The sequence below is a fragment of the Neolamprologus brichardi genome, chromosome 23 (assembly GCF_056152115.1).
Source record: "Neolamprologus brichardi isolate AB-2024 chromosome 23, ASM5615211v1, whole genome shotgun sequence".
Classification (NCBI taxonomy): Eukaryota; Metazoa; Chordata; class Actinopteri; order Cichliformes; family Cichlidae; genus Neolamprologus; species Neolamprologus brichardi.
In genome coordinates, this window is record NC_142125.1 from 38,310,550 (window position 1) to 38,338,531 (window position 27,982).

Consider the following 27,982-nt stretch of genomic DNA (forward strand, 5'->3'; position numbering starts at 1 on the left):
CTTATGCCAACACTTTTCTTTCCACTCCTCCTCTTCCTCCTTCTCTGTGGGCTTCTTTTCTTTAGGATGATTTGTTTACCCACAATTCCCGTGGGTAATTAGCTCTGTGATAATAACTGGTGTTGGAAACAAACACACCCACTCACTGAGCAGTGCACACAAACAGACACACAAACACACGCGCATTGGGATGAAAAACAACTTTCTTGAGCTAAGTCGCATTAAGTCTCGTTACAAGGAGAGCAAATTCACGTTAAAGAAGGAGCAACATATACGAGCAACGTGTCTCAGCATTTGGTAATAATAAAACTGTACAATTTTTATGATGTTTGAACCGAATTAAATGACCGTAATGTTGGGTGTTAATCACTGCCATTAACTTACTTGGTGTCTCGATAATATAATATTATGATCATTTTGTGGTGATTGATTCGATTTTACACCGGCAGCAATTAAATAGAGTTAATGATTTGTTTTGTTATAATGAAAAACATGACACTAGGCTATTAAATTAAAAAATAAATAAATAAAAATAACTTGATTAAGTAGACATTTAACGAGGACGTTTGGAAGCTTGTTTCCGCCACAGAAAAAAGTTGCCATCCATAACCTAAAATTCAGAATAAGGTATTTAAAATTTCGAGTTAATCAGTCAAAATTTCGAGGCAGCAACTCGAAATTTTGAGTTAGCTCTCCCAATCAGGAATATCTGTGCAGGTATGTTAATTCCTTGTTATTGGAAGCATTAGATGCCAGCTGTCCAACAATTTGGCATCATTTGCTAGAAGGCATTCAAAGCTGAAGAACCTGGTGTTGATTAAGTCATGTTTGTTATACACTGGTAGCTCACTCATGCTGATGATACTACCTGATTTTGAGCATGCATGCATCTGTGCCATCTGCTTCTGGGTAACAAGGAAACAACCTGATTGGCAGAGCTCATCTGGAATTCAACTTATCAACTCCAAATTTCGAGTTGAGGATGTCATAAGAAAATGATAACCGGAATAAGGTGGGAAATTTTAACTTTTATCTGAAAAGGATCTTTGTGTGAATCATAATATCTTAGATCTTGGTATTGGTATTTACAACAACCACTAAGTGGAAATGAAAAGAGCAAAATAAGACAAGAGAGAAACACCCTTCAACCATGTTATCTGTGATGTCATTGCATAGTTTGTCCACAAGAGGGCACTCTGCAGCTTCCCTATTCACGACCTGTAATATGAATGCCAGAAACACAACAAGAAGCTGATCTGAGCAGAGCTGGGCTGAGCGTTAACGAGTAAATACATAACAACACAAAACATACGGCAGAAAATTCTGGTTATGTTTTGTTTTTCTGAAAGAAAAAATATCGTCCGATGTATCAGAATATCAGATTTTTAAATTCAGAAACATTGAAATCAGTCTTAAAACCCTATATTTTTATATTTGGCTGTAATTTGTTTACATTCTCTAGTTAAATTAATTTCAATCGATGACAGAACGGTTTGGCTCGTCTCCATACTGATCCATTCCTCTTAACTTGCTCACTCAGTCTTTAGTCTTTTAGCCCACAGTCCAGGACAAGCAACTCATGAAGCCTGTGAGTCATGTAGCAGGTGCCACAGCCACAGGTCTGCACTCTTTGTCTTCTTTTAACCTGTGTTTGATTCAGCTCCCGTCAGCAGTACATGTTCCTCATTCTACCAAATCAATAGATTATAGGCTTTGGTAAAATGCAGTAATTACTTACAGTGGTGTATTGTTGCCCGTGTTTCTACTGGGAAGTTCTCAGTGGCCAGCAGTCAAGCTGTGGCAGCATTATCAGCTAGGTGCCAAGCTCTGTTATTTGTGCAGCTTTACGCTGAGCCAAGACTTTAGATGGCTTCTCTCTCTCTCTCGGTCTGATTTTGAATTCCTTATTTTTTAGGTCTTTAATGGATGAGGGACAAAGTGCTGCCTGTATCAATTTAGTCTGTTTTTGAGCAGCATGTTTAACATGTTAATGGGCTCTTCTCTCTCTGATTATGGCTGGCCTGAAAAGCGGCGTCTGTTCAGTCTAGCATGCGTGTGTGTGCGTGCTATTCAAAAAAGATAACAGTGTGCATGCATGTGTGCAGTGTGTGTGTGTGTGTGTGTGTGTGCACTTTCTCTAAATCTCTGCAGAGCGCAGAGAAATGACAGCGTTAAAAAAAAAAGGAGAGCGATGGGAGAAATACAAAGATAAGAAAAGGGAGCGAGAGTAAAAGAGAGAGAATCCCCTGCTGTTTTTCCAATCAGGAGGCGTCGTCCTCCTCACTTGGTGATTTATTCTCTCTCCCCTCTTCTTCATGTCCCAATTTCCAACCTCCCCTCCCCTCCACCCCACCCCACCCCACCCTTCCATTCATTCTTTCTCCCTGTCTTTCTTTCTGCGGGCAGCCCTAGAACATAGCTGTTTAGAAATGACGACAGAAGCACGTTCGGGGCGGGCCGCGCTGTTAACATGACTCACCTGTAAGGCTGTGAGATTTTCATATGAAGTCTTTCTTCTACTTCACTTCTTCTTTTCTTTTTTTGTCTTCTGAAATCATACTGGACCAAATATTGCTGCTGCAGACCATCAGACGTCAAAGATCTTTTATTTTAAAAGCAGCATTAAATGATGTATGACCTTACTGACCGACATTAATAAGTGTCTGGCACCGCTCCTTGCGCGCCCCGCCAAAGATCACCCTACTTAACAAATGAATAATGAATACAGGGTGCAGGTCAAGACTACATATATATATTATTAAGCTGGTGTTTTGCAAGAATCACAAATAGTCATCTCTGCGGAGATGCTCTTTATTTGAAAGGAAGCCATCTGATTTGCTGCGCTGGATTTGTGTGCTGAAGGGGTGTCACTGAGATTGCCAATAAATAGAGCATTCATTCATTATAATCTGCCTTGTTTCGTCACCAGCCAATCATGTAGTCACATTTCACATCCCAGCAAGCCCTCCTGCACCTCCCTCCATTCATCCCCTAGAGCCACAAGTGTGTGTTTTGCATTGGCGGCATCTCCCGGCCGTACCTTTAAAACCATATCACTTTAAATGTCTTCCTATGTTAGCGTGAGTGGATGTTGCAGAGCACCAAATGCATCATATTGTTACTGTGTTAAATTACCAATGCAAGTGTTTCTCTCTCGCTAGTGCAGCTCTCCCCTCAGACACACACAGACATACACCCACCCACCCGCTGACCCCTCCCTCTCAGCGCTGGTTGGTTGCCACGGCTACCGTGTCGCCACTCTTCCTCATGTTGCTATGAGACTCGGACCGACAGACCTGAGCTGAATGACAATGTGTCTGTGGCTCTGGCAAGAGGCCCACAACAACCAATAAGAGACAGTCTAGACAAACACTTCCTAATCTGGGGTCTGGGGACCTCCGGGGTGATTGTTTGGGTTTGCAGGAGCCTTTGCAGCCAAACGAGCTGCAGTTTATTAACGCTTTAGTATTATTTTTATTAAATTATTACTCCAGCACCGTTTTGTAAATTATTGCGTGATTGATATCTGTGCTTGATTAAGACAGGAGTGCTCTTGTTGAACGCGGAGGAATCAAAATGAATGCTTGGATTAAAATTTGACAGTAAAACAGAGGCAGTAGTCAATATATATCAATATATATTCTACGACAGTGGGCTGCTGACCATGAAAAAAGCTCCTCACATAATCAGAAGAATTTCACCAAAGCTTTTTAGCCTCCTTTAGCTAACTGTTTTGGTTTTTAGACCCTCAGTCACTCCATTTCCAGCCACACAGACACAAGTCATCTCCCTGTCTCGGTATGTATATTAATATGCAATCTTGGTTTTCTAATCATCTCTCATGCTTTGATATAATGACTGAAAATCACTCTAATTTCCCCACAAGGGCTATCGAAGTTTAATCTTATTCACAGAGTAAAAAGACATAACAGATAAAGTGAAAACCGTTTTGGGGTCCCGTCTTCTTTGCTTCTTCCACATTTGAACCTCAGAACTATAGAAACTCCCAACCATTATTCAATTAACTGATCGGCTTTAAAAAACAGCAGATTAAAGAACAGCCGTCGAGTTATTCTATTAATTTATCACGAGAAAATGCAAAATGTTCTCCCATTCCTGTTAACCCTACAGTTTTAATCAAAAATGGACTGATAATGAGATTAATCATTAAGTGCAGCCCTAAGGGGAAAGCGCACCCTCCATAAATGATTTCATGCTGGTTTGGTTTGATATTACTTTTATTTCTACGCCAAACATAGATTTGATTTGCCAAAGGCGAGTCGTTCCACCGTCATATACATGATTTTACAAACTAACAAACTACATAATACAACAAAGAAGAAAAGTACTTGTGTTGCTAATCCTCTAATAAAGCAAAAATAAGGGAATGAAGAAATAAATGCAAGAAACATATTGCTTTTATATCAGCTATGATATCAAAATCAGTTCTGTAGTATGTACAGGACATACACAGTGGTTTCTCCCACGGTGTACAACGAAAATAAATAAATTTAATAAATAAAGTCCAGGTTAAAGCAGAGAGCTATGAGATTATGGGTAAAGAAAAAAGAAATATCAAGAATATGCATTTCACAGAATATATGATCCCTTTAAAGCCTGAGCCAAGAGATAATCGGCTGAAAATTCATATTTTCTGAAAATGGAGTTTTTATTGAGCCTTCTGACAAATTCAGAAAGCTAAATAAATAAATATTAATTTGCATGTATGAGTTTTAATTAATGAGGTTCATAAAAATGTGAGGTTCATAAATGTTATGTTATTGTGATAAACATGTTAGAATATCAAGTAAAAGATCCGAGTAGAAATTATACATCACTAAAATTGTTGTATCTGCAGTACCATTGTTACCAGTGCTTATTTGTTGTGGTGCATTAATTTTGTGATGGCTAAATGTTCAAATACAGTGGGATGAAGACTTTAAAAAGGCAAATCTTTTATGTGTGGCTTTTTTTCTGCCTGGTTTAAATGGGAGTAAAAGAAAATAAACCAAGTAAGCCAAACTATTATTTGAAGGACTGATGTAATTTCAGAGTTGATAACAAATATATATATGAAGCACTTTGGTTCAACAAGCAGAGCCTCCTGATATGACATCTGCAATTATTCGATGAGTCTCTTTAGTGTTTTTGTCATGCCTCCGTCCATTCACCCCCAATAGGTAACAGCAGATGGCTCCGCCCCTCCCTGAGCCTGGTTCTGCCAGAGGTTTGTAGCTGTGAAAAAGGGAGTTTGTCCTTCCCACTGTTGCCAAGTGTTTGCTCATTGTGGTCATCTGATGGCTGGGTTTTTCTCTGTATTATTGTACCTTGCAATATAAAGCGTCTTGAGGCGATTGTTGTTGTGATTTGGTGCTATAAAAATAAAACTGAATTTAATTGAGTCTGAAAACCCCCAGAAAAGAGTAACGTTTTATCCCAGCCTGGCTTTTATTCGTACTCGGCAGCGCAAGCGCACACTGGGGAGAGACAATTTTTCTCCCCGTAAGAATAACACCTTGTCTCTAGGCTGAAATATGCTCCGCTGGAGGCGCCCGCATCCATGGAAAAGAGTTTTGACACATAACAGCAGAGCTGATGTGGGTGGGGAGGTGAGATCTTTGAGGCTTTGTGTTTAGTTTGCTGTTGGTGCACATAGCCAGAGCGTCAGGGGAGAGCGAGAATGACACGGGTTAGAGCAGTACATCATTCAGGCGGTGCTGTGCTTCTGCTCTTTGTCCGCGGCTGGTCAATATCGGGTTTTTCTTTCTTTGGTTGTTCCTTTTTTTTCCTACAGAATCTGTTGCAAGAAAATAACACCAGATCAAGCATAAGCAATGAGTCGAAAAGGGAGAATTTGTGAGGAAGTGAGACTTTACAGATAATAAACTTTATTAAAGTCTCACGCAGACAATAGCAGCCAATAGCAGCCAATATACAGTGCAAAGTAGTATCTATACATAAAGCACACATAATAGAAAACCGTATTAAGCTTGAAATGAGAGAACAAGACAGTTAAACCATAGAAATGCAGGCAGTTTAACATTTATTGCAATTTTATTGGAATTTACTGCTCTAAAGTTTTCACATTTGCCCACATTCACAACAATCTACACAGAGACATCTCGGTAGACTCTCATTAAAAACTTTTTCTTTTTCCCTTTTAAACCGAAAGCAAATATAACACCACTGTAAATTAAGTTATCTGTAACAGTGATGCACACATACACTATGTGTGCAGCTATTTCGTCAGTTCGTTTATTTTATTCTGATACCATTTCAGTTCAGAATTTGGTTTAATAGTGTAGAAAACATAAATATTTCATGAGTTCAGCACTGCGAAAGAAAACGTGGCTCACAAACTGTGGTAAAGTAATGTGATCGATATTTTCTTATGTCTCTGTCTCCCTCAGGAACTGTTCACGGCGGAGTGCAAGTTTAAGGAGTCGGTGTTCGAGAACTACTATGTGATCTACAGCTCGATGCTCTACAGGCAGAAAGAGTCGGGTCGGGCCTGGTTTCTTGGCCTCAATAAAGAGGGACAGGTCATGAAGGGCAACAGGGTCAAAAAGACCAAACCAGCAGCACATTTCCTGCCTAAACCCATAGAAGGTGACAAACTGGGCTTTTTATTTTCACTTTATATATGTATACATAGACATATATCCTCTGTCTCTCTTCACGCTGTCCTTCTGCTTTTCCTTTGCTCCTCCCCTGCAGTTGCGATGTACCGAGAGCCTTCGTTACACGATGTAGGAGAGGCAGTTCCTAAACTGGTCGGGTGCCCGCCATCCAAAAGCACAACCACTGAACCGGTAGTCATGAATGGCGGCAAACCAGTCAACAAACCCGACAAGGAGGGGACATAACCCCGCTCCCTGTTTTCACCTCGCCTGGCTGACGGGAGGCCAGGAGAAGCCACAAACTCGCCCCCACCCCCACTGCTGCGCTCTCCAAAAAAACAAAAACTGCAACAAAAAAGGTAACAAAACGAACAACAGTGGGACCACACGTCCAGCCTCACCAGGGGGGCCCGTAGAGACCACGCTGCAGTTGACGGCGGGGGGAAAAGGGGAGAAGGAAGACAGTAAAGTCAGGCTGATGTCTGACTGATATTTCTGAACGAGGACAGTAGCATGTCCTCATCATATGGCAGAAAGCAGGACTTAAAATCGAAACAAAACAAACAGAAATCAGAAAAACATGACGTCCTCGCCGGTATTTTTCTGTGACAATCTGTAAGAATGAGGCTGTCGTCCCCCCCGCACCCTCTGTTTCCTTTTCTGTTTTTTCCTTTGCCTGGTTCGCTCGCCTGCTGGTGGCCACAGACACACATGCACGCAGCGCAGCCTCCCCACAGAAATCGACCGCGCGTTCCAGTTCGATCTTTGAGTAAATAAGGAACAGATTAAAAGCATCAGCAAACATTGGGCGAAGAGAACACCTTAAACCAAACACTGATGATTCAGAGGACGCTTAGTCATCGATCAATTAAGATTTGGCACAGGACATTCTGTACTAAGCACACGGGGACATATGCTTGGAAATTGCCGAATGCACTAAATACAAGGTAAACGCACCGGTTCACCTGTCCCTACTTTTGATCACATAATAAAGAGAGACTTGTCATGTATGACCACATAGCTTAAAGCATGTTTGACTTCTCAGTATTCTTTTACTATCTGTTTCTCAGTTATTATTCTAAACAAACAAAGCACTAGTGATTTTTGAGCTACACTGCTGTACAGACGTAAATCGGATTTGAGTTTCTACCTCTGTGTCTTACCCCCCCACCCCTTTCTTTTGTTTTGGTTCCTTTACAAATGCTATGATTTCCACATCGCTGACATAAGTGCAGCTCAGGAGAGGAGGAGGAGGTCGGCTGATAAATGAAGAGTTTAGGCATCGAGTTGCTCAAATCAGCATGTAGCTGAGTATTGAAAGGAGAACGATTTACACAAATTCCTTGTTTGTAGCAGAACAGAGAGTATTGGAGGCATGCTGGTGTCTAAGCAGCATGGTAGCAGTCAGTGTTTACATAGAGTAGCAGATATTCTAGACTGGTCGGATGGCGCTTTAAGCCTGGTAGAACCTTTAGTTTTATTTTATTTTTCAATTGCCTTCCCATGTACTTGAAAACAAAAGCAGGAATTAGGAATACTGAACAGGGTAACTGATGTTAAAGCCACTGTGTGTAGACTTGAACTTGAACATCTCTCGCTTGAGTACCCCAGTGTGTCGGAACCAAGGCCAGGTCTAGATCGGGAAGTGGTGCCAAAAGCCAGTAAAAAATATGGATTTAGCTTCTGGGTCTGAAAAACAAAGCAAACGCAGAAGTGCCTTAGAAACCTGTACTCTTTTTAATGGCCAGCAGGGGGCAACTCGTCTGGTTGAAACGACTTCTGGCTGTATAGAACTCTACGGGAAAACAGGCCTTGGCTTTCTTGGTCTGTGACCCCTGTAAACACTTACCTGATGACTTTATGTGCTTTCAGGTCACGCTGAATAAAACACCATTTTCCATTTTGTCAATTATGGTCATTTTTAGAGTTAGGATGATTACCCTGGTCAGCTCATTGGCTAACAGCTGGTGATTGCCAAGTCACTAGCCAGTGAGCAACTGATCCAGTAAACAACAGCCAGATCTGCGCCTTGTTGTCACCAAGACGCAGTGACGGTAAAAACATTCAGCTTGAGGCTTTAAAGCAAGATTTTACTGAGCACTGGGGGACGTAACAGTGGCTAAGTCCGTCTTTTATACTGGCTTTGGTATTGCCAAGGGTCTTTTGCATTAGTCGAACATTTAGATTCTTCCAAGAATTTAACAAAAAATGCACTGTGAAGGTGGTTCAATGAAAAAAATTGCTAAACACAAATTATAAACAATGATACAAGTGTACTATCAGCTAAGTATACTGCAAGGGTCCGCTTAAGTCCAAGTGACAGACTTGGAAGGGCGAATATGAAGCTCTGCGTTATAATGAACTCGTTCAGGGTTTTCACAGGTCTTCGTGTCTTTATTATCAGTTTTCATTGTGATTTTAAAAAAATAACCTAAACTGTAGGATTATAACAGTGAGTCAGTAAACAAATTATTAATTATTAAACACATTTTAAAACCTCTCAACTCACACAAACAAATCAGCCACTTCAGTTTTAGTCATAATAGCATTAGCGGGTCCTCTTCAGTGTGCCAGCTTTAGTTTCATAACAGATTGTGTCTGGTCCAAGTACAAAGACTTCAAGGTTGCAAAAGGTTCAGTCATCATAAAATAAAAATTCTTGTTATAAAAAAAAATGGCCCTGAAATTCATATTAGTCACTAGTTACCTCTGCCTCAATGTTTAAGTGCCATTGTAGCTGAGTCCAGAAGTTTAGTGGTTTTTAAACATCAAGAGCCACAAAATAACTCTGTGCTGTGTGAGGAATGGGCTGGGAAAGAAGATGATGTTTGTGAAATGTCGGGCCGACAGTAATTACACGAACGAAGCTAAAATGAGGCACTTATAATTAAAAGTAAGAAAAAAACCTCTCAAGTAATTTAGCCTACGATATGTTTTATAAGGCTTATAGTGTAATCTTTGTAATGTAAACTCGTTATCCGAGAGCTAACAGATTCCAAATAAATGTGGTGGAATAAGGAGAAGAAGATTTTTCTCTGAAATGTTTAAAGTGGGCGTGTTAAGGTTATTTCCAGCTTTGTTTTTTTTAGCTTTACATGAAATACTGTTCAAAATAATGCTTATTTGCTGCCCTTTAGCCAGTTGTTTTAGCTCCTCCTTTAAGCCAACTTCCTTCTGATTGGCTGCCCCTCGTTTACTGGTTCCAGAGCTGTGCGCCTGAGTTTTTGACTGCGTACACTAACTTCTCTATTTGAAGCTCCGACCATGTTCGATGTGAACATACTCCACTGTAACAGCATTTGTATATAACAGATTAGAAGAAAAAGCATGATCGGTTCCCTTTAAGTCTATTAAAATATGCAGCATGTGTTTACCTTCCACCTCTGGTTGCAGATCTGTGTGTCAACGCTGGATGTGTGAAGATCCGAGCAAACTGCCTATCAGCGCTGCATAATCAGGCAGGAGAAATGTTTGCTTTTGGCTGTTACATTTACACACAGTGGCTTTAAATCAGCCTGCGCAATGGCCTTCAGAAATCTGTGTAGTTTACTTAAAGTGTGGGAAAAAAGGTAGTTTCTTCAGAACACAATAAAAAAAACACCAAACAGCATGCATCAATCCCAGCGTTGAATAAAGCGGTTGTAAAAAATCGAAGCACTCGAGAACGACAGTACAAGGTAGAAAATCAAAGAGATCAAACCAAATAGATTCCCCCCGCTTCGCCCTCTCACTGTGACTGTCAACATGGCGCCAGTCTGTTCTGGGCCTGAATCCTGTTCAGGCTGCCAGCCTTTCTGTTTACTCGTCTTTCTTGTGACGGCAACACTAGATGCCAATTAACTCCTCGAGAAGTTACACTAAGTAGTTGGTCACATCGCTGAGATCCAACACTTCAAATTAGCGTTCAGTGACAATGAGGCATGCAAATGAATATCTTCTGCGAGGCTCAGGATTGCAGTGCGTCTGCTTTTAATCGATGAAAACAGACACTGTGCATCTCTCTCCCTGTTGCGTTGAGTCCCAGTTTTTTGGGGGAACAAGCGCTTTGCACGTTAATCACGCGACTGAACCACTGTTCAGCAGCCTGCCGACACGAACCAAGCCCAATACCTACATCAAACAAGCGCTGGCCCCGAATCTGCGGCCTCAGCAACAGGTATGTGTCGCCATAGCGGACGAAACGCAGAGCTGGTGTAAAAGTCGTCTCGCTGCATTGTGCAGAAGATCCCCTCTGTGACTGAAGAGACTGTGAAAAACACTAGACAGCTCACAGTGTTTCTAATTTTCAGATTTTTTTTTCCCTCACATACGCCACGTTTTTTCTCTCCTTCCCTGATCTCATTAGCTGTTGCCTTCATGTTCCAGTATGTGTGGCTGACCAGCTTACATAAACTTATCCAGTCTATGTGGTGATGCAGGTGTAATTTCTCAGCCCTTAAATGCTGTTTTGAAAGAAAAACATTAGTTAAAAAAAAAGAAGTCTTATTGAGCCAAATGAAAAAAGAGAGAGATGTTTCTTTGTCATGTCGTGTTTCAAACTGTAATCTTGATACTGAAAATCTGCAAGTACACGTGCAGGTTATGAGGTAAAAATATATATACATATATATATATATAGCTAGCTAAATGAGTGCCTCTCATTCATCTCCAGCTAAGAGAGCTGTGAGCTTGCAGGGCGGCTGTAGATTTGTGTTAAACCCTCAGCCTTCCTGGAATTCGCCAAGGTTTACTGAAGATTTCCCCAAATTCTCAGAGTGGTTTGACTCCAGCTCTGCTCTGCCTGACGTTACTTTGGATATTGTTGATAAGGAAGACGTCTTTGACTGGTGTTGTGCTCGTCTCACATCGAAGAAACGTGGATGTATCGTTTATTGACTACTCGTCGTGTCGCACTAGGGGTTAGTAATAAAAAAAAGGTTTAAAAAAAAGAATAAAAATAAAAATAAACCCTGACAATCAGGTCTGTGAACTCCCTTTTTTATTTCTTAATGTGTCCAGTGTTGCCTGTGTCAAAGCAGAACCTTTTTAATGGCGCTATAGAGGACGATGTTTTTGTTCTTAACAACCATTAGGAGATACAACTGGTAACAAGGCTCCAGGACAGCAGCTGCTTTTCATTGAATTATTGTCAAGCGACTAATTTGCGCTTTGCTGCTGGCAGAGGGGAAAAAGATCGACTTAGAGAGGGAACCGAACCTTCCTCTATTCAGAGAGCTTGTTAGGTTACCAGCAGGGGTCCCGTCCTGTGAAAGCAGCTATTAAAGATCTACGGGACATGCTCAAGAATTAATGATGGCTGAGGCCACCAAAAAATGGCCCGGTTTCCTGGCTACTGACCAAATATAAAGCTTCAATAGTGTTTCCAGGCTGGTAATCACAGCTCCTGGTTCAAACAACGAAGGCACAATTACTGTCAGCTTCTCAGTGAGAGATTCCTCTCCACTGGGTGGGTAGCTGTGTAGCGGGGCTACAGTCACGAAACGTCTCAGCACAGGAAGAGAGTATCTGATTTAATTAGAAGCGAGCAATCGCGACAGCCCGGGTCATTTTTAATTTCCACGTACCAGTACCGCTCGTGTTCTTGTGGCAGGTACACATGTAGCCATCTTACTTTGTCCTCTGTGAACTGTAGCTTCTGGAAAAAAACAAAACAAGACGAGACATAGCAGGGCAAAAAAGAAAAAAATGCTTTTGTGACTCGACCACTGCGGTGCAGGTGCACTTTAGAGACACAGGAACATGTAATGGCTAGCACTGTACTCCTGATGTAGCCTGTCTCCCTCAGGTTTCTTTTTTTCTGTTCTACTTTATTCCTCTTACAAAAGACTGCCTTATTACATCTGAATCTGCAACGAGACAGTAAACGCGCTCTCCTCCCAGCTGTTTCTTTCTCTGAACACTCTCATCCCACACACGCAGCAGATAGTCACTCCTCATCCTATTTTACTTTTCAATTATCCTTTGATCCCCAATCTTCTGTTCACTGTAACTATGCTAGCTTTCGCTCTCTGCTCGTCTTGTAATCATGCAGCCAGAGAACTTATCCCTCCACAACCACCCCCCCAATTCCTGGTCCTCCTCCACCCTCCCCAGTCTTTCTCGCTCTCTCTGTTTGGACAGTTTCTCCACCTGTTGCATGGTTTTCAAAAGAGGAACGCCGACGGGGGCTAATGCATGTGGTTATGTAGGAAATGTGCTCTCAAAACAAAACAAACATTTACAGCGTAGCACCGGTGAAGCATTGCCTCTGGCTCATCTCTGCCATCGGTTAGCACTGGTCATTTATTAAGTATTATAGGATCAGTTTCCAGTGGCATCAGAGACGACTCACAAAGAAATATAGTTTTTTTTAAAACACTATCCATCATTGCAATTTCGCTAATATTGTTACACTAATGCAAGTCTTAGTCTTAATACTTTAAGCAGGCCATCAATATTTAATTCAATGCCTGAGAGTAAGAAACGTTACAGTTGTGACATGAAAATAAGATTGTTGAATGAGTGCCTTTGCTTTTAATAGCGATGGCAGATTAGAGATTAGGTTGTTTTAGTTAAACTGTTCCCCCTATTCCTAAAACACAGTAATCTTCTGTGACTCGAAAATAGCAAAGCCAGAATTGACTCAGAAGATTTTCTTCCTCACTCAGTGGCTGGATTGTGGTGTGTGAGTATACTCAGAAGCCAGGTTCTAAAAAAACACCTTTCTTAGTCAGAATATATCATCTTTATGTTACCTGGCACCCAGCTGGTGCTGCTTTTTCTTAAGTCACAAAGACAACAGCTTTTCATGCAGTTACAGTCTTTTCGTGCAGTTAGTTCTTTTCTTTTTACTTTTTTAAATCAAATAAAACATATTTTATGAGCCAATTAGTGACTAAACTACCCAGGCTTTTCCCACTGATAGCCTTGAAACAGCAAGAGCGTGTATATACATTTATGTTTGCTTTCAAAAGGAGATTCTTACTAAGTTGAACAGATGTAACTTGCATAAAAGCAAAGTTAAGATGAAGAATAACAAAACCACAGCCGGTTGTATCTCCCCAGTGCAAGCCATGCAGGCTATGAGCCAAAAGCAAAGTGCAGCTCGTGCTAACTTTAAAGGAGATTCCTCTGTCTGTCAGTAAATGTACAGTTACCTTTACATATATAAATATATATATATATGTATAAATATATCTTATGCAAACAGAGTTTGTCTGCACTGTACAGTTTGTGTCCAATCCATTGTATACACAATGAAAACAAAGATATTGAATAAAGGATTTATAGAAAGGAAGCGTGACTGGGCTGATTCATTGATTGATTTTAAATGCTTTGATTGATTTCTCACATTTTAGTCCACTGTGTTTGCATTCATTTATAAAAGCCCCTTAATAGTGGGGAGGGATCGATACACCGCCACTGCGATATTTTTTAGAATGGCAATATTGTATGAATACGGGGGACACCAATTATCTGTATTTTTATTTAATAAATTAAAAATACTACAAACAAGAGGGCTCCACCATCCTCAGGTAACGTAAACCATCAAACGCTGGACACACTTAGCTTGACAAAGCAGTCTGCTAATTCAGCACAGGAGTATAAACAGGACAGCAATCTCTACAAATAAATAAACCAGTGGTCATTGTAATTAATATGTTCACATTCTACAACCAATTGCAACTCATTTGGACTACATGGTTGCCTGGAGCTTGAGGGTGTTGCACACTCATGACCACTTTTGATCACAAGGCGATTGCACAGGTCGCCTAAAATGAGGCAACCTCTCTGCAACCAGTTGCAGTCTGACTTGGGCTGACTGCAATCGCTCGCAAAGAGTTTTTCAAATGTCTATTTTATAAATGCAGACAGATTGCCAACATGTTGGCATCAGTCTGAATGAACCCTTGTCTATGAACACAACTCGAGGGGACTTGACTCAACTGTTTGTATTCTGGTGTGAAATGGGAAGGTTGCCGAGTGCAAATGTAATAGTTAAATGTGAATTTCTGTGTGTGGAGACAGCAACAGATATGTGAGTTTTGAGTTAATTGCTGAATTATCAGAAACAGATTGCATGTAATTGCCAACTTGACACATTCAATCACAGACTGACTGTGTTATGGCAACATTTACAGCAGGTTTTACTAACAATCTCATTTTTCAGCCAAAAAATAAATGAAGTGAGATAATGTTCTTATTGGATAAAACAGATATTGGTGAAGTTTACCTTTGAGGACATTTTTTGTTGGCGATAGATCACAGTATATGTTACTGCGATACACAGGATATAAAATTGCAGTAATATTTTATTGTGACTGTCTGATGATTCCCACCTTCATCTAGAAGAAGGTGAAAATACAAAAGCCTGTTTTACATCATGTCTGAACTAAAATTCTCCTGCAAAACTGCCTGTTTCACTTTTTTTTTTATTATTATAAACGCTTGGTCTCTGGTGCTCAGCCTGATGCAAATGCTTCAGCTGCAATGCTTTCAGACCAGAAAACACTGGCTCATTCAAAATACAGCGATTCGGAGGTGTGGGACCGGCCTAGACGTCAGTATGTGTGAATACTTTTGAGTCATCGTCATGAAAGTAAGATGTGGACTACGCAGACATCGCAGAACACCTGCCGCCACCTCGATTCTGTTGTTGTTCCCCGAATTTCATTAAGCTGTGATTAGTAAATGTCAGAAGAAGCGGTTTTTCTCTTTTACGCAAACCAGTCTTGGATTTTTTTTTTTGAGAAAAAAGGAAAACGAGACAAAAAGAACGTCTAACACGAGAATTTGAATTTGCTACAAACCTATAATTAATTAACTGACCTCAAACAAATAAACCCAGAGCCTTGGGGGCTACTTGCTTCCTGGCTGCCAGATCAGCCTTGGAGACACACACACACACACACACACACACACACACACACACACACACACACACACACACACACACACACAGAATTACCATCACTCAGTTTCTACAATGCAGACATTAATGGAAGTACCACTGAAGTGCTCCACTGTCAGACAGATAGCTGGAAAGACAGACAGACACAGACAGATACTGCAGGTTGACAGATATTACACACACACACACACACACACGCACACACACACACGTTGCATCAGTTGCCTTCTCTAAATAGCAGATGAACAAGCAAATACTGTAATTAAGTGGATATAATTATAATTTGCATATGTAAATGTAATGTAAATGAAGTGTTCTCTGAAGAATAACACAGCGCATAATTAGCGGGTTAGTTCTCCAGCTTTAACTATAGCATTAAAAAACTGCAACTTCAGCTCTCCTTCAAGCTGAAACTCGTTCTAATTCCACGCAAGTTTCTTTTTAGAACTATGATTAAGACTCTGGACTTAACTATATTTCTTCCATCACACCATAGTTATTTATTATTATTTTTTAGGCATTTTGTTGCACTATCTGGAATATTCTCATGTGCGCAGTGACATTGAGGCTTTCTTTCGTGGTAAAATCAGAGGCCCCCTGCATAAATTTAGGCTTTAACTTCCGTGCTTTCATGGTACCGCACTGTGCAATTCATCACTCTGCAGATAAATTCAATTAGACTAGTTAAATATGAGCAAAGCGATAGTAAGATCAGATTTAGCTGCTCGTTTGGATTTCTTCCATCTTCATGTATCTGTAAGCGTGGACCTCAGCATGGAGCGTTTTATCTTGTGAGGACGAGATAACATATCCTGCTTTATTGATATTACCTTACCTGGAGGAAGTGTCGTCTGCATTCTGGAAACATCCATCTTCCTCTTTTTCGCGTTTATCGTGGATGAAGTTGATGATGAGGCCTAGATATATATAAACAAGGGTTTTGATCATTATACACTTCAGTTTATTTAGGAAGCTCGTGCTTGTTTTTAAGCGTTAGTTCTGAAAATATTAAGTGACAACAATGTGGAAAAAAGCCAACAAAGAAACCGCCAAACACTACAATTCCATCCATCCATTCGCTTCCGTTTATCCTTTTCAGGGTCGCGGGGGGCGCTGGAGCCTATCCCAGCTGTCATAGGGCGAGAGGCAGGGTACACCCTGGACAGGTTGCCAGTCTGTCGCAGGGCCAACACACAGGGACAGACAACCATTCACTCACACATTCACTCACACATTCACACCTAGTGGCAATTTAGATTATCCAATTAACCTATACCCACTAACTGCATGTCTTTGGATGGTGGGAGGAAGCCAGAGCACCCGGTTAAGGAACCCACGCAGACACGGGGAGAACATGCAAACTCCACACAGAAAGACCCCGGTCTGATGGTGGAATTGAACTCAGGACCTTCTTGCTGTGCGGCAACAGTGCTAACCACCTTGCCACCGTGCTACGATTCCTTGGATGGCCATTTAGGTTCCCACAGCATCCCATGCTAAAATTCTCAACTCTGAAGCAGCAACAGAGATGTTTGCAGACTGGTACGAAAATAGAGTTTGGCCCCTGTAGCTAATTTCCCCTTTAATGAAAAATATCTATAAACTTCCTTGTGACTATTTAAAGTGGTCTTGATGTTATCATAGCAGATTATCTGATTATCTGAAAGTGGAGAAAAAAGAAAGCTATCTGGCACTTCTGTTGATCCATCTATTGTGAAACCTTCCACTGTGACTATCGGAACTGGTTCTAGGAATAGTAAGCGAAATTACACAAGAACTGCAATCAGTGGCAACAGACCTGATGGAGCGATGAATCCAAATTGAAAGGTTTTGGTTAAAATTGTCTTCAATATGTACATAATATCACAACAGTGTCTACAGCAATCTCTAAAGCATGGTTTGTGCTGCATTTCAGCCTTTGGTGTTGGAGATCTTATCAAAGATCAAGAGATCAAAGGATCAAGCACCAGCTTATTTTGTCAGCATGACAATGATCCCAATCATGGATTGGCCTCCCCAGAGCCTGGACCTCAACATCACTGAAGCAGTGTGGGATCATGTTAAAAGGGAATAGAACAAAGGGCAGAAACATCCAAGGAAGAGCTTTGAATGTCCTTCAAGAAGCCCTAAGATCGTTTACAGATATGAAAACCTCTGTTTTTGCCTTATATACTGTATTTCCACATATAGTTAGCCCTAGTTCCCATTTTTCTAGCAAAATATGAAGAAATGAGGGGCGTGTGAAGCATTTTACACAGAATTGTCTAGCCCCTTTAAATTGTATTAATACTTAGGTTAAAGGTTTGGTAACTGTGAATGACATGTATATGAAAGATGCTTAAATTTAAAAGTTTTAGCACATGTTTAGACATATACAAATAAATAGCTGAATGGATAAATTATGAGTGGACACAATAAATGTGTCTCGACCCAACCCCCATGAAATCACGCTGGCCACCAGCTAAAGTAAAACTCCATTATTCACAAAGCAAAATGGCAGAGCAGTAATCTCTTATTAAAAAGCAGCCAATTATAGCCAGAAAGCAAAATGGCATTTTGTTATCACATAACACGAAATGTTTCGATTTCCCGTCCTTTTTGATTAATTTCATTAAAACAGCATCGAGTTGGGATTTTCGGTCTCTTATCTGCCTGCCACGCACGCAAACACACCCCACACACGTGCAGGGATAGTATGCAGCAGAGTGTGTTTGAGGTGGCAATGAAAACTCACTTGAGAGCCTGTTTCTGTCTGCCTCATTATCATCAAAGACAACAGGCACTCCAGCACACACATACACACACACACACATACACGCACACACACACACACACACACACACACATATACGTGCGTCATAGACGGTCTCCATTGCAATCATGGCCACTTGAAGCTGCAATGCCCCTCTCCGCTGCTGCTGCCTGTCACGTGAAAACCTTGCATCCCCTAAGCTGTCAACAACAGTGAAACTGAGCAAAGGAGGGCAGCCCGGAGCTTTAACCCACAGTGTTTGTTTTCACTGTTCTGCGGTAGGAATTTCCCGAGAACAGAGGAATGTGCGATCCATTAATTTCACTGAAATATGAAGTATGATGGAGCAACATAGTGAGGTTTTCACACAAGAGCCGCATTATATAATGACAGTCTGCGGTTTCATTATATCCCCATGGCAACCAGGCTGCTGTCAGTCACTCTGAAAGGTTAAGATCAAACCCCCTACTCTTTTTATCGCCATTTGACTGATGTTGTTTTCTCTCCCTCTCTCTCTCCCTCTCCAGGCTCTCTTTAGATTATCCCAGGACACAAAAACATCCCAGTGGGCCCAGGATGATGATCATAATATATAACACACTGCTACTCATGTGTATTATTATCCAGATTCTTCGTTATATTTGAAAACCCAGTTTTCATTGACAATCTGAGCCTCCTCTGACCGAAAGCGTATAGATCAAAGTCTTCAGAGTGGCACCTGTCATACAGTTGCTGTCACTCACTCTTTGTCATCTCTTTGCCGCTCTTGCTCTTCCCAACTTCATTCCCCTTTTTTACCCATCTTTCTTCTCCTTCTCAGTCGCTGGTCCTCCCTCTCTCTCTTCTTCTTCATAATAAGAAAAGGAAAGGAAAAGTTGATTGAAGAAAGAGAAAGAGGAGAGGATGGAATAATTCATCTCTCAGGTGATAAGTGACATTTGATGGACACACACACACACACACACACACACACACACACACACACACACGCACGCACGGAGCAGGGTAGGGTAGCATCCAGCCAAGCAAGCATGCTGTCTGAATACTGATCAGCCAATCAGAGGCCATTTCTGCTGGGCACCAGAGATACTTGTTGGCAACCATGGCAACCGAGAAAGCATCATAGCTGAGAGGAAAAGAAGTGTAGCTGTGTGTGTGTGTGTGTGTGTGTGTGACAGTATCTAATGTTAAAATGATCACTTCCACATTGTTTGTTATGAAACTTTCAAAGTTTAAACAGAAGTGCACGTAAAAAATTTTTTGCAGTTCCAAGTGTTGCATTTGGAGGAGAAATTTATTTTGAGTAAACAAAATTCATTGCTGTGCGCAAAAAATGTATTTCAGTGTTTGCTATTATCCATACACACACACACTGGTGGGTAACAGGCATCTCCGAAAATGTTAGAGCACTTATGCAAATATGTGATGTCTTGATAAATCGAGCAGATATTTGAAGTTTACACAGCACCATCCTCGCATGAAAATATCTTAAAAGTTTATTTTGTGACCCAGAAAGAGTAATATTTCAAACTCCGCCACTGCCTCGTTTGAGTTTCGGACGAAATGGATTCTGGGATATTGCATTTCGTCATTTCGAGCTGATTAGAGACCAAAACAACCAAACAGATTTTTTTGCATCCAAGTCTGTGATTGGCTGGTTTTGTGGCACGGGCAGAAATGTTGAGAGGCAAGCAACACATTGCGAGCAAGCGCAAATGCAAAAACTGAGCGAGAGGGGCTGCTATTGTGTGTTTGTGTGGATAATAGCAAACACTGAAATACATTTCTTGCACGCAGCAATGAATTGTGTTCACTCAAATTTAGCTTTTCTTCGCTCAAAATAAATTTCTCCTCAAAATGCAACACTTGCAACTGCAAATTTTTTTACGTGCGCTCAAATTTTTTTTACGTGCGCTCAGAATAGTGGCACAAAAATAAAGCCATACAGCTCCTCCAGTCTCCTCCTCCCACTCTTTAGATGTGCACGGTTACTTGTCAGCATCAAGCATTACTGCAACCGGTGCACCAAGGGGCAACTTGTGCCTGTCTGTGCAACACCAGCCACCTCAGAATGTCAGTGTCTTACGCCCCAGGATGAGAACGCGCTGTTACAATTTTAAAAGAAGGCAGTACGTCAAAGTGTTTTCAGTTCACTCTTTCCCAGAGGCACGTGTGACAGCTAGAAGCGCTCAGTTTGCGCTCCAGAATATTTGGGTTTGCCGCCTTTAAAAACCAAGTTTGACATCCCCAATCCACCGAGACCTATTTAATTATTCAGCTGAATTTAAACCTAAAAATGATTTGAAGCACAATGAACTCATTTCTTTGGAAATGCTGCTGCAGCTTTCTCCTGAAGAAAACTTCAGACTTTATTTCCACGTGACATCACTGCTCTCTGTGATTTGGTGCACGTGATCAAACCTGTTGCTGGCTTCAGTCTGGACAGGGGGTCACGCTTTGATGACTGCGAAACATCCCATTATCTGAGAGGCTCTGAAAGAGAGAAAAGAGAACAAAATTAAAGACAGAGAGAGCCTTTGTCTGGACTGCTTCGGCAATATTGTTCTCAACTGTCATGCAAATGAGGAGCAGTGGACTGAGGAAAACATTGGGGAAACGGGCAGAGTGGGAGGGAGAGAGTTATTGAAATTTATTATTCCATATGGAAGCACCATTGTTCATCATTAAAAGGTAGACGTAACCCTGGAATGGCTAACGTTTATCCTCACTTTCCCACAGCATACCTAACAATGAAACGCACAGTAAAATGAGTGCAATTAAAACATGGCACTTCCTTTATGTGTCCCCCAGTATTTTGCACATTTGGAGATTATTATAGCACAGAACCGCTTCATGCACAAACAGCCTTATTTACTCATCCAATCCCCAAGATTTAGGTTTCTCTGCACACCCCATCCATGCTGGCAGAAACACTCTCTCACACAGCAGTGAGTCACAGGGAGGTTTTCACAGTAATCACGTCCACTTCAAGCCAATGCATCACTTATCATCTCTGTTGTGCTGCGTCGTGTTTAGCTTTGACCACTGAACACTACCCACTATTTTACTGCCAAACAGACAAACCACAAGTATATTTACCTTGAGAATTTGGGGGCACGAGCGGCGTCTTTCACTCGGCACTTGATCAGGATCAGCTTGGTCATGAACTGTATCCACTTTCAAAGGATGAACTGTAAGCCAGGTGGAAATTTGAAGGATTATTGAGTGGAATGTTATCCTTCCTTTAACCCTCAGTTGTAATATCCTCGGATTAACGTTTAACAAGTGTTTCCTTGAATCTTTTGGATTAGCCACAAAGCCCGAGTAGTCAGAGTCTGTCCTTACTACACGTATAAAAAGAAGTGTGTTTAAATTTACCCGAAAAGAACATCCAACAATGTAGTTTTCTTTTTTCTTCAACTGATTGCTTTTTAGGTTGAAAGTGAACCAAATCTCTCACTACAAAAGCACCAGTACCCAGTTGGATTAACACTATTAATCTATAAAGGCATACATTTGCAATGACGGAATAAAGGTACTTCAGTGAAATGACCTAAAGAGCAGTGAAACTTGTAGTGAAACAAGCAAAGAATGATAAAGTCTGCAATCGCTGACTGTACTGAATTGAAGCTGTATTTTAAATGCTTATTAGTATTCATTTTTTTAAGAGGAAGACTGTTCTAGCTTTAGATTCAAAGAGGTTCAGAGAAGATTAGAAGAAGAAGATTATTTAACCTATTCACGACTTATTAAGGTAGAATTACCTTAAATCATTCATTCATTCATTCATTTAATCTACATTTCTTCTAATGCCAGCAGGGGGCGACTCAGAACAAGTCCAATTGTATATGGGAAAACTGCCCGACCACCCTGTCTGACTGTTGTTTTGAGGTGTTTGTGCTGATATGCTGCTTAGTTTTCTCCAAACGCACCACTGTGGATTATGGCCAAACACCTCAACTTTGATCTCATCTGTCCAAAGGACATTATTCCAGAAGTCTTGAGTCTTTGCTCAGATGCAACTTCATAAGTCTAAGCTGTGTTCTTTTCAGAGAGAAGGGATTTTTTTCCTGCAACCCTTCGAAAAAAGCCATACTTGTTCAGGCTTTTGTTATTTTCACTGTCATGAACTTTATCCTTTAACATGCAAACTAAGGCCTGTAGAGTCTGAGATGTAGCTCTGACTGCAGGGTTTAGCCCACTTTGTTGACAGATGACCTTGTGCTTTTAAGCTGTAATCGCCTACCCAACATTTTATTGCACAAGCAACAGGAAAACCCGGGGAAAATATTCCTTTAAACTCCTAAATTGTGGGAGCTGCTGCTTTATGTTTGGATTTGTGCGAGTGGGGTTATTGGTAGTGATGTGTCGGTTGCGAACGAAACGGCTCTTAGATCCGGATCTTTGAAGTGAACGATGCGAGCCGGCTCCTTATTGGGAGCCGTGGGTTTTTTTCTTTCTCTCACCCTCTCTCTTGCACTTTTTTGCAGCTTCACTCCGCACGCGAGCCTTGCTGCTTAGCGCTGGGAAGACGGGGGAGGGGCGGTAGTTACACTCGCAGTAGCACAGGAACAGAGTGGGAGGGAGAGAGAGAGAGAGAGAGAGAGCCAGGGACAACAACGTCACATTAGAAAGGTATAGTAATCATCCACAACTATATTCAGTTGCAGATGATAAAGGATTCAGAAAGTTGATTCATGCAGGCCCATATGACAGAGAATGTGCATCTTCTTTTTGTTTTCATATTTTAATTTATATTTAATTGTGTTGTGGTTTGCAGTGTTTTGTGTTGTTTCACTTTAAATTTGTTTAAAAGGAAAAAGCTGAAAATTTAAACAGTTAAAAGTTGAACTGTGACTAGTTGGTTTTTGTATTATATGATTTATTTATTACATTTTATGTGGAGTGAATAAAAAAAGTATATTTACGGTGGCCCCTAGAGACAACGCACGTACAAACTCCAAAACACGTACAAAACACAACAGAAGTGCTCCAGGATGCTGGGCGCAGTGTTGAGCTGTTTTACCTAGTGGCTACACAAGCCAGCAAGTACCAACGACCGGATTTGGTGTGTAGTAGTAACAGGTAAATGTACATTTTTTTAAATTATTTGAATATATATGAGTGCCTGTGTACAAATACACAAACAATACACATATGCTTTCAATTGTGTAATTTAAGTGATCTAGGTAGCTCTGTTTTGGAAGTTCAGTTAATGCTAGAAATGTGTTTTGGAGTTTGTACGTGCTTTGTCTCAAGGGGCCACCGTATATATTTATATATAAACATATATAAATAAAACCATTTTTTTACATTAGTAATTCCTTTTGTGCATAGTTTTATATTATTGTTAATAATAAACTAATTAAAGCAACAAAATAACCTAAAGAGCCGGCTCTTTTTAGTGAGCCGAGCCGAAAGAGCCGGTTCTCTAAAAAGAGCCGGAAATCCCATCACTAGTTATTAGACAGACCGATGGGGGGGGAGAATAGAGAAAGGGAGGAGTGGATTATTACGAGATTTTGAAGAGCACCTCGGCAGGTTTAATATTGAAGTTAGAAAGAAGCCTTCAATATCAGAATTAATAAATATTGCATTTCATTTCACTGTGATTTCCCTGGCTGGCTCTCATCAGACAAACACACACCAACATCCTATTATAATTTGAGATATTCAAATCTTCTATCATTGAGCTGCCTCATCAGCTCTTAACTCACTAATGTGACGCTCAAACAAATTCTAGTTGGAGTGCTTGGCTTTGTGGGGTCTTTAGCAAGTCTCAGTCAGGGGGCTTCCTAATTTAAAACATCTGGAATGTGTGTATATTCACAGTTATGTGTATGACCGATCCACTGCATTCATTTGCATTTCTTTCCTGGAATTTATGAATATTCCATGCAGTAATATACAGCAATTTTGAAAAGATATATATGAGACATACAGAAAGCAGGTGTGAAAATGGAGCTGTTCCACCAGTACGAAGACCTCATTAAAAACATAGTTGACCTCTATAATAAAAATTATAGAAATATGCATATGGAAAGAGGTGCTCTCCATCTATTCATGTAAACATGGAGTCAATTTAATGTTTTTTTTCTCTCTAAAAAACCAAAAACATAATTTTCAACAAGACTTGTCAGCCTGGGGTGAGCAGTTAAGTGTGGTTGGAGGAGTGAGCACAGGGAAAACAAAGGCAGCTCTATATATTCCCAGCAATGTTTTATTGCTATTGTTATTATTATTATTATTGATTTCTTTTTTAAATTCATTTAGGAATAAAATGAATTTATCAATGGGCGGATGGTGTTTTTTCCCCATTAGTGAGCGCTAATAGAATTGCAGCAGCAGCTTATGTTAATAATCATTTACCAAACAATAACTCATGGATGCATGCCTCGTGTGTTGCACTGGGAGATAAGAGATGTTGCAAATGTCATTTTGCATATGAAACGCCCTGCATCCAAGGTGCACATTAGAATAGGATGAGACGGGCGCCTCTGCCTTCTTTATGGCACGAACAACGTAACAATGTTTGCCGACATAAATCTGTTACAGTGGAACAAATGTAAAGCTGCGCCAGCTCAGACATGCTGTGGGTCACCTCCTTAATGCCCACTGACATCTCGAGGACTTCTTCAAAGTGCTGTCACACAAACAGCGGACAGCACCTCTTAATGAGTGCAGCAATTTGCAGCTTCTCGAGGATGAATTGGGGGTTTGTCTCCGCGGTGGAACGATCACTGTGGGAATGGGCAAGAAGAGCAAGATGGTTCCAAGTGGAAAAAAGAACCAAAAACAGGTAAGTCAGCGTGTTGGTTCATTCACAAAACAGCTGAGCTATAGCAGGTAGGAGCCATATCGAGCGCCTTTTTTTTTCCTCCCCACATTTTTAGAGAGGGGCTTTTGAAGTCACAGCTCCGTGGATTGAGAGAAAGAGGGAGGGCGCACTTCCTTTGGAGATTTCTGAGAATAGGCCCGCTTTATTTCTGTCTTTACTTCTCCGTACAAGGGGAAAAATGGACTGAGGAGAGAGAGAGAGAGAGACAGGCAGACAGAGAGATCAATGCCTGACTGCAGCACAAACAGCAAGAAAAATAAAGTGTTTTTCTTTGCTGTTAGGGAGCAGTAGGTGTGCGGGCTTGGTGACCTTGACAACCGGGAAGTGGAGCACAACATGATGCTTGTGTGTGTGTCACGGGCAGGGGAGGAGGTCAACATTTCCAAACGGTAAAATCAATAGTTCTTCACTTACAGACGCACAACGTGTGTTTTCAAAATAAAAGCCGCTCGGCCCTGCATTCGAGCAGCTACTTCAGGCACACAATAGGTAAGAAGCCTTTTAGCCCGATGAGTCAGATGGTTTTGTCAGCTGATGACGATGATGTGAGACACGTCGAACCTTCCAGCAATTTCACCCGTGGGTGCAGCCGCCACTCAACCATTTCAGCCCGTTCACAGCAGGTAATTGTCCAGATGTGTGCGGGGTTTGTTGTGCCAAAAAGTGGTCTTCTTCCAAACACTAATTTCCAATGTTTCCGTGTGTTTTTAATTTTTTATGTGCAATGTATTTACTTATATTGGTTAATATACTTTAGTGAGCAGGATTTACGACGAGGTCATATATAAAAAATTTTAATGACCTGTTTTCCAAGTATCTTATCTTATCTTATTATCTGTCTATTATTGTATCTGCATTATAGCCAATCTGGTCCTCTTTGGCCACTTATAATTAACTTTACAGAACTATTGTTATATTTGTTACAATTTCAGCTAAAGTCTTGGCCAGATCGCGCTTAAAAATAAATTTTTAACGTCAAAGGTTTTTTTTTATACTGAATAAATAAAGGATATCTAAAAGTCACTTTGCCAAAAACTAATTGTGACATTCTTGTGACACGAATATTGTTTGTGGCTCAAGATGACTTGATATCATTCATGATGGATACATTTGACATATATTTCCCATATTACTTACTTACAGCAGTTTAAATACGGACAATAACTCAAGTTCAAGTTCAAATTTTATTCGCCACATGCAGTGGCAGGTTGCCCTGCAGTGGAATGAACCCGCCCCCGACCGTACACACACAACACAGACATCACATGGGGATACAAGTCAGAGAACGGTTGCATTACAGAAAAAACACTGAAATGTACACTACAATGGGAAAGTACAAGAGGAAAAAAAGAGACCTCTGCTCATGCTGGGAGGACAGCATGAGAACAGGAAACAAAAAAACTCCCCTGCACAGAAAGCACATAAATGTCCACAGTGAAACATTATAGAGCACGTGACCAGCAACAGGGTTGGGTAGGGGATAAGGAGTAATCCCAGGCAACACAGCAGCCATCCTGCCACTGCGCCGACTCTCCAGCTCCAACTTTGGCAAATACCAGAAATCAGTTTTTGGCACAGCTGTTACGCAATTAGGTAAAATCGTAGAAAAGGAGGGGAGGGGGAAATAAAGAACGTAACTTTGTTAAGCTGCTCTGGTTGACATTTTTTCCAACATTTCGCTCGGGCTGTTGTCAAAGCCATGAGATGATTTGGGGCTTTGGAAGAGGAGGTAATACATTAACAGGTACACTGATCACACTGTGTCTTCAAAACTGCCAGAAACACAGCATATAACAAATCACTGCCTCTCCAGCGGATAACACATGGAACCATTACGGAGACAGTCAGCAGCATTTATGGGCCTTTGTGTCGAGCTGTATTACAAGAAAATCAACTTAACAGCACCTGCAATACTTTAGAATGATGGACTGCTGTTACGCATAATCATATCAGCCTAGGAATAAGACTGATGTTTAAAACTGTGAATATCTCTGGCTTAATACTTTGAATCCTTTAAAACCCTTAATGCTCTTGTTATTTATTTATTTTTTATTAAATACTTTGTAATCTAAAGTGTTTTGGTCTTCAGTGAGTGTCACTCTGAGTCTGTACCTAATGCAGAAAAGGTGGCAGGAACAATGTAGGACTAATATTACACACTTTTGGCTGTACAATGGCTGTAATAAACTACTTTTGCTGTGTTACATGTTTGGATTATAAACAAGAGTGTACCGCCTTTTTCATTATGTAAAATAATGTAACTGCTACACTTCCATCCATTCATCCATTTTAATTAAATGCTAGGTTGTAGCATATCCAGGGGCATATCCAGGATTTTGGAGGGCAGCACAGATGGAGCCAACAACAACAGCTTGGTTATGTGAAAAGTGGAGCTGTACTCGAGTCTAAATATTATTTGTGTTATGTAAAAGTGGGGGAAAAGTATTTAGAATGTACACGAATAAAAGTTATAGAAGCTTAGTTATATAATAAAAATACAGTCAGTGTATCAAAAGTAAAAATACTCATTATGTATGATGGCACAATTGAATTGGATAATAATTATTGATCCACTGATGTCTCTTCAATCATGCAGCAGTCGATGATTTTGATTACTTTTATAGTTTAATCTATGCTAATGCAATTAATCTGCAAAATAATAAGTAACCTGACCTTTAAAATAAATGATATGGAGTAGAAAACACAATATTTGCATCCAAATATAGTAGAGTAAAAGCAGAAATCAGCAAATGTAAAAACACTTAAACATATACTTCAGCAAGGTACCTCTTTAAATTGACTCTATTACGTTCCTGCAGGTCCTGTCCAGGCTCTCATCCAGTGGTGTTGGGCACTGTATAATTAACAGTACTCTAGTCCAG

General features: G+C 40.7%; 1 protein-coding gene across 3 annotated transcripts in view; it reads left to right on the plus strand.

The window, feature by feature from the left end:
• The window catches only part of LOC102794093 (fibroblast growth factor 14-like), a 73,410-nt gene extending 59,520 nt beyond the window's left edge, over window positions 1–13,890 (plus strand). For 2 of the 3 annotated variants that reach the window (XM_035913985.2, XM_035913986.2), the window contains exons 4-5: window positions 6,411–6,609; window positions 6,718–13,890. In XM_035913985.2, the coding sequence (XP_035769878.2) occupies window positions 6,411–6,609; window positions 6,718–6,866 (348 nt within the window). In that variant the 3' untranslated portion in view covers window positions 6,867–13,890. Of the gene's footprint in view, window positions 1–6,410 lie in introns of all 3 variants that reach the window. The other variant, XM_087835949.1, reaches the window with a different exon arrangement.
• Window positions 13,891–27,982: the final 14,092 nt, after the last annotated feature.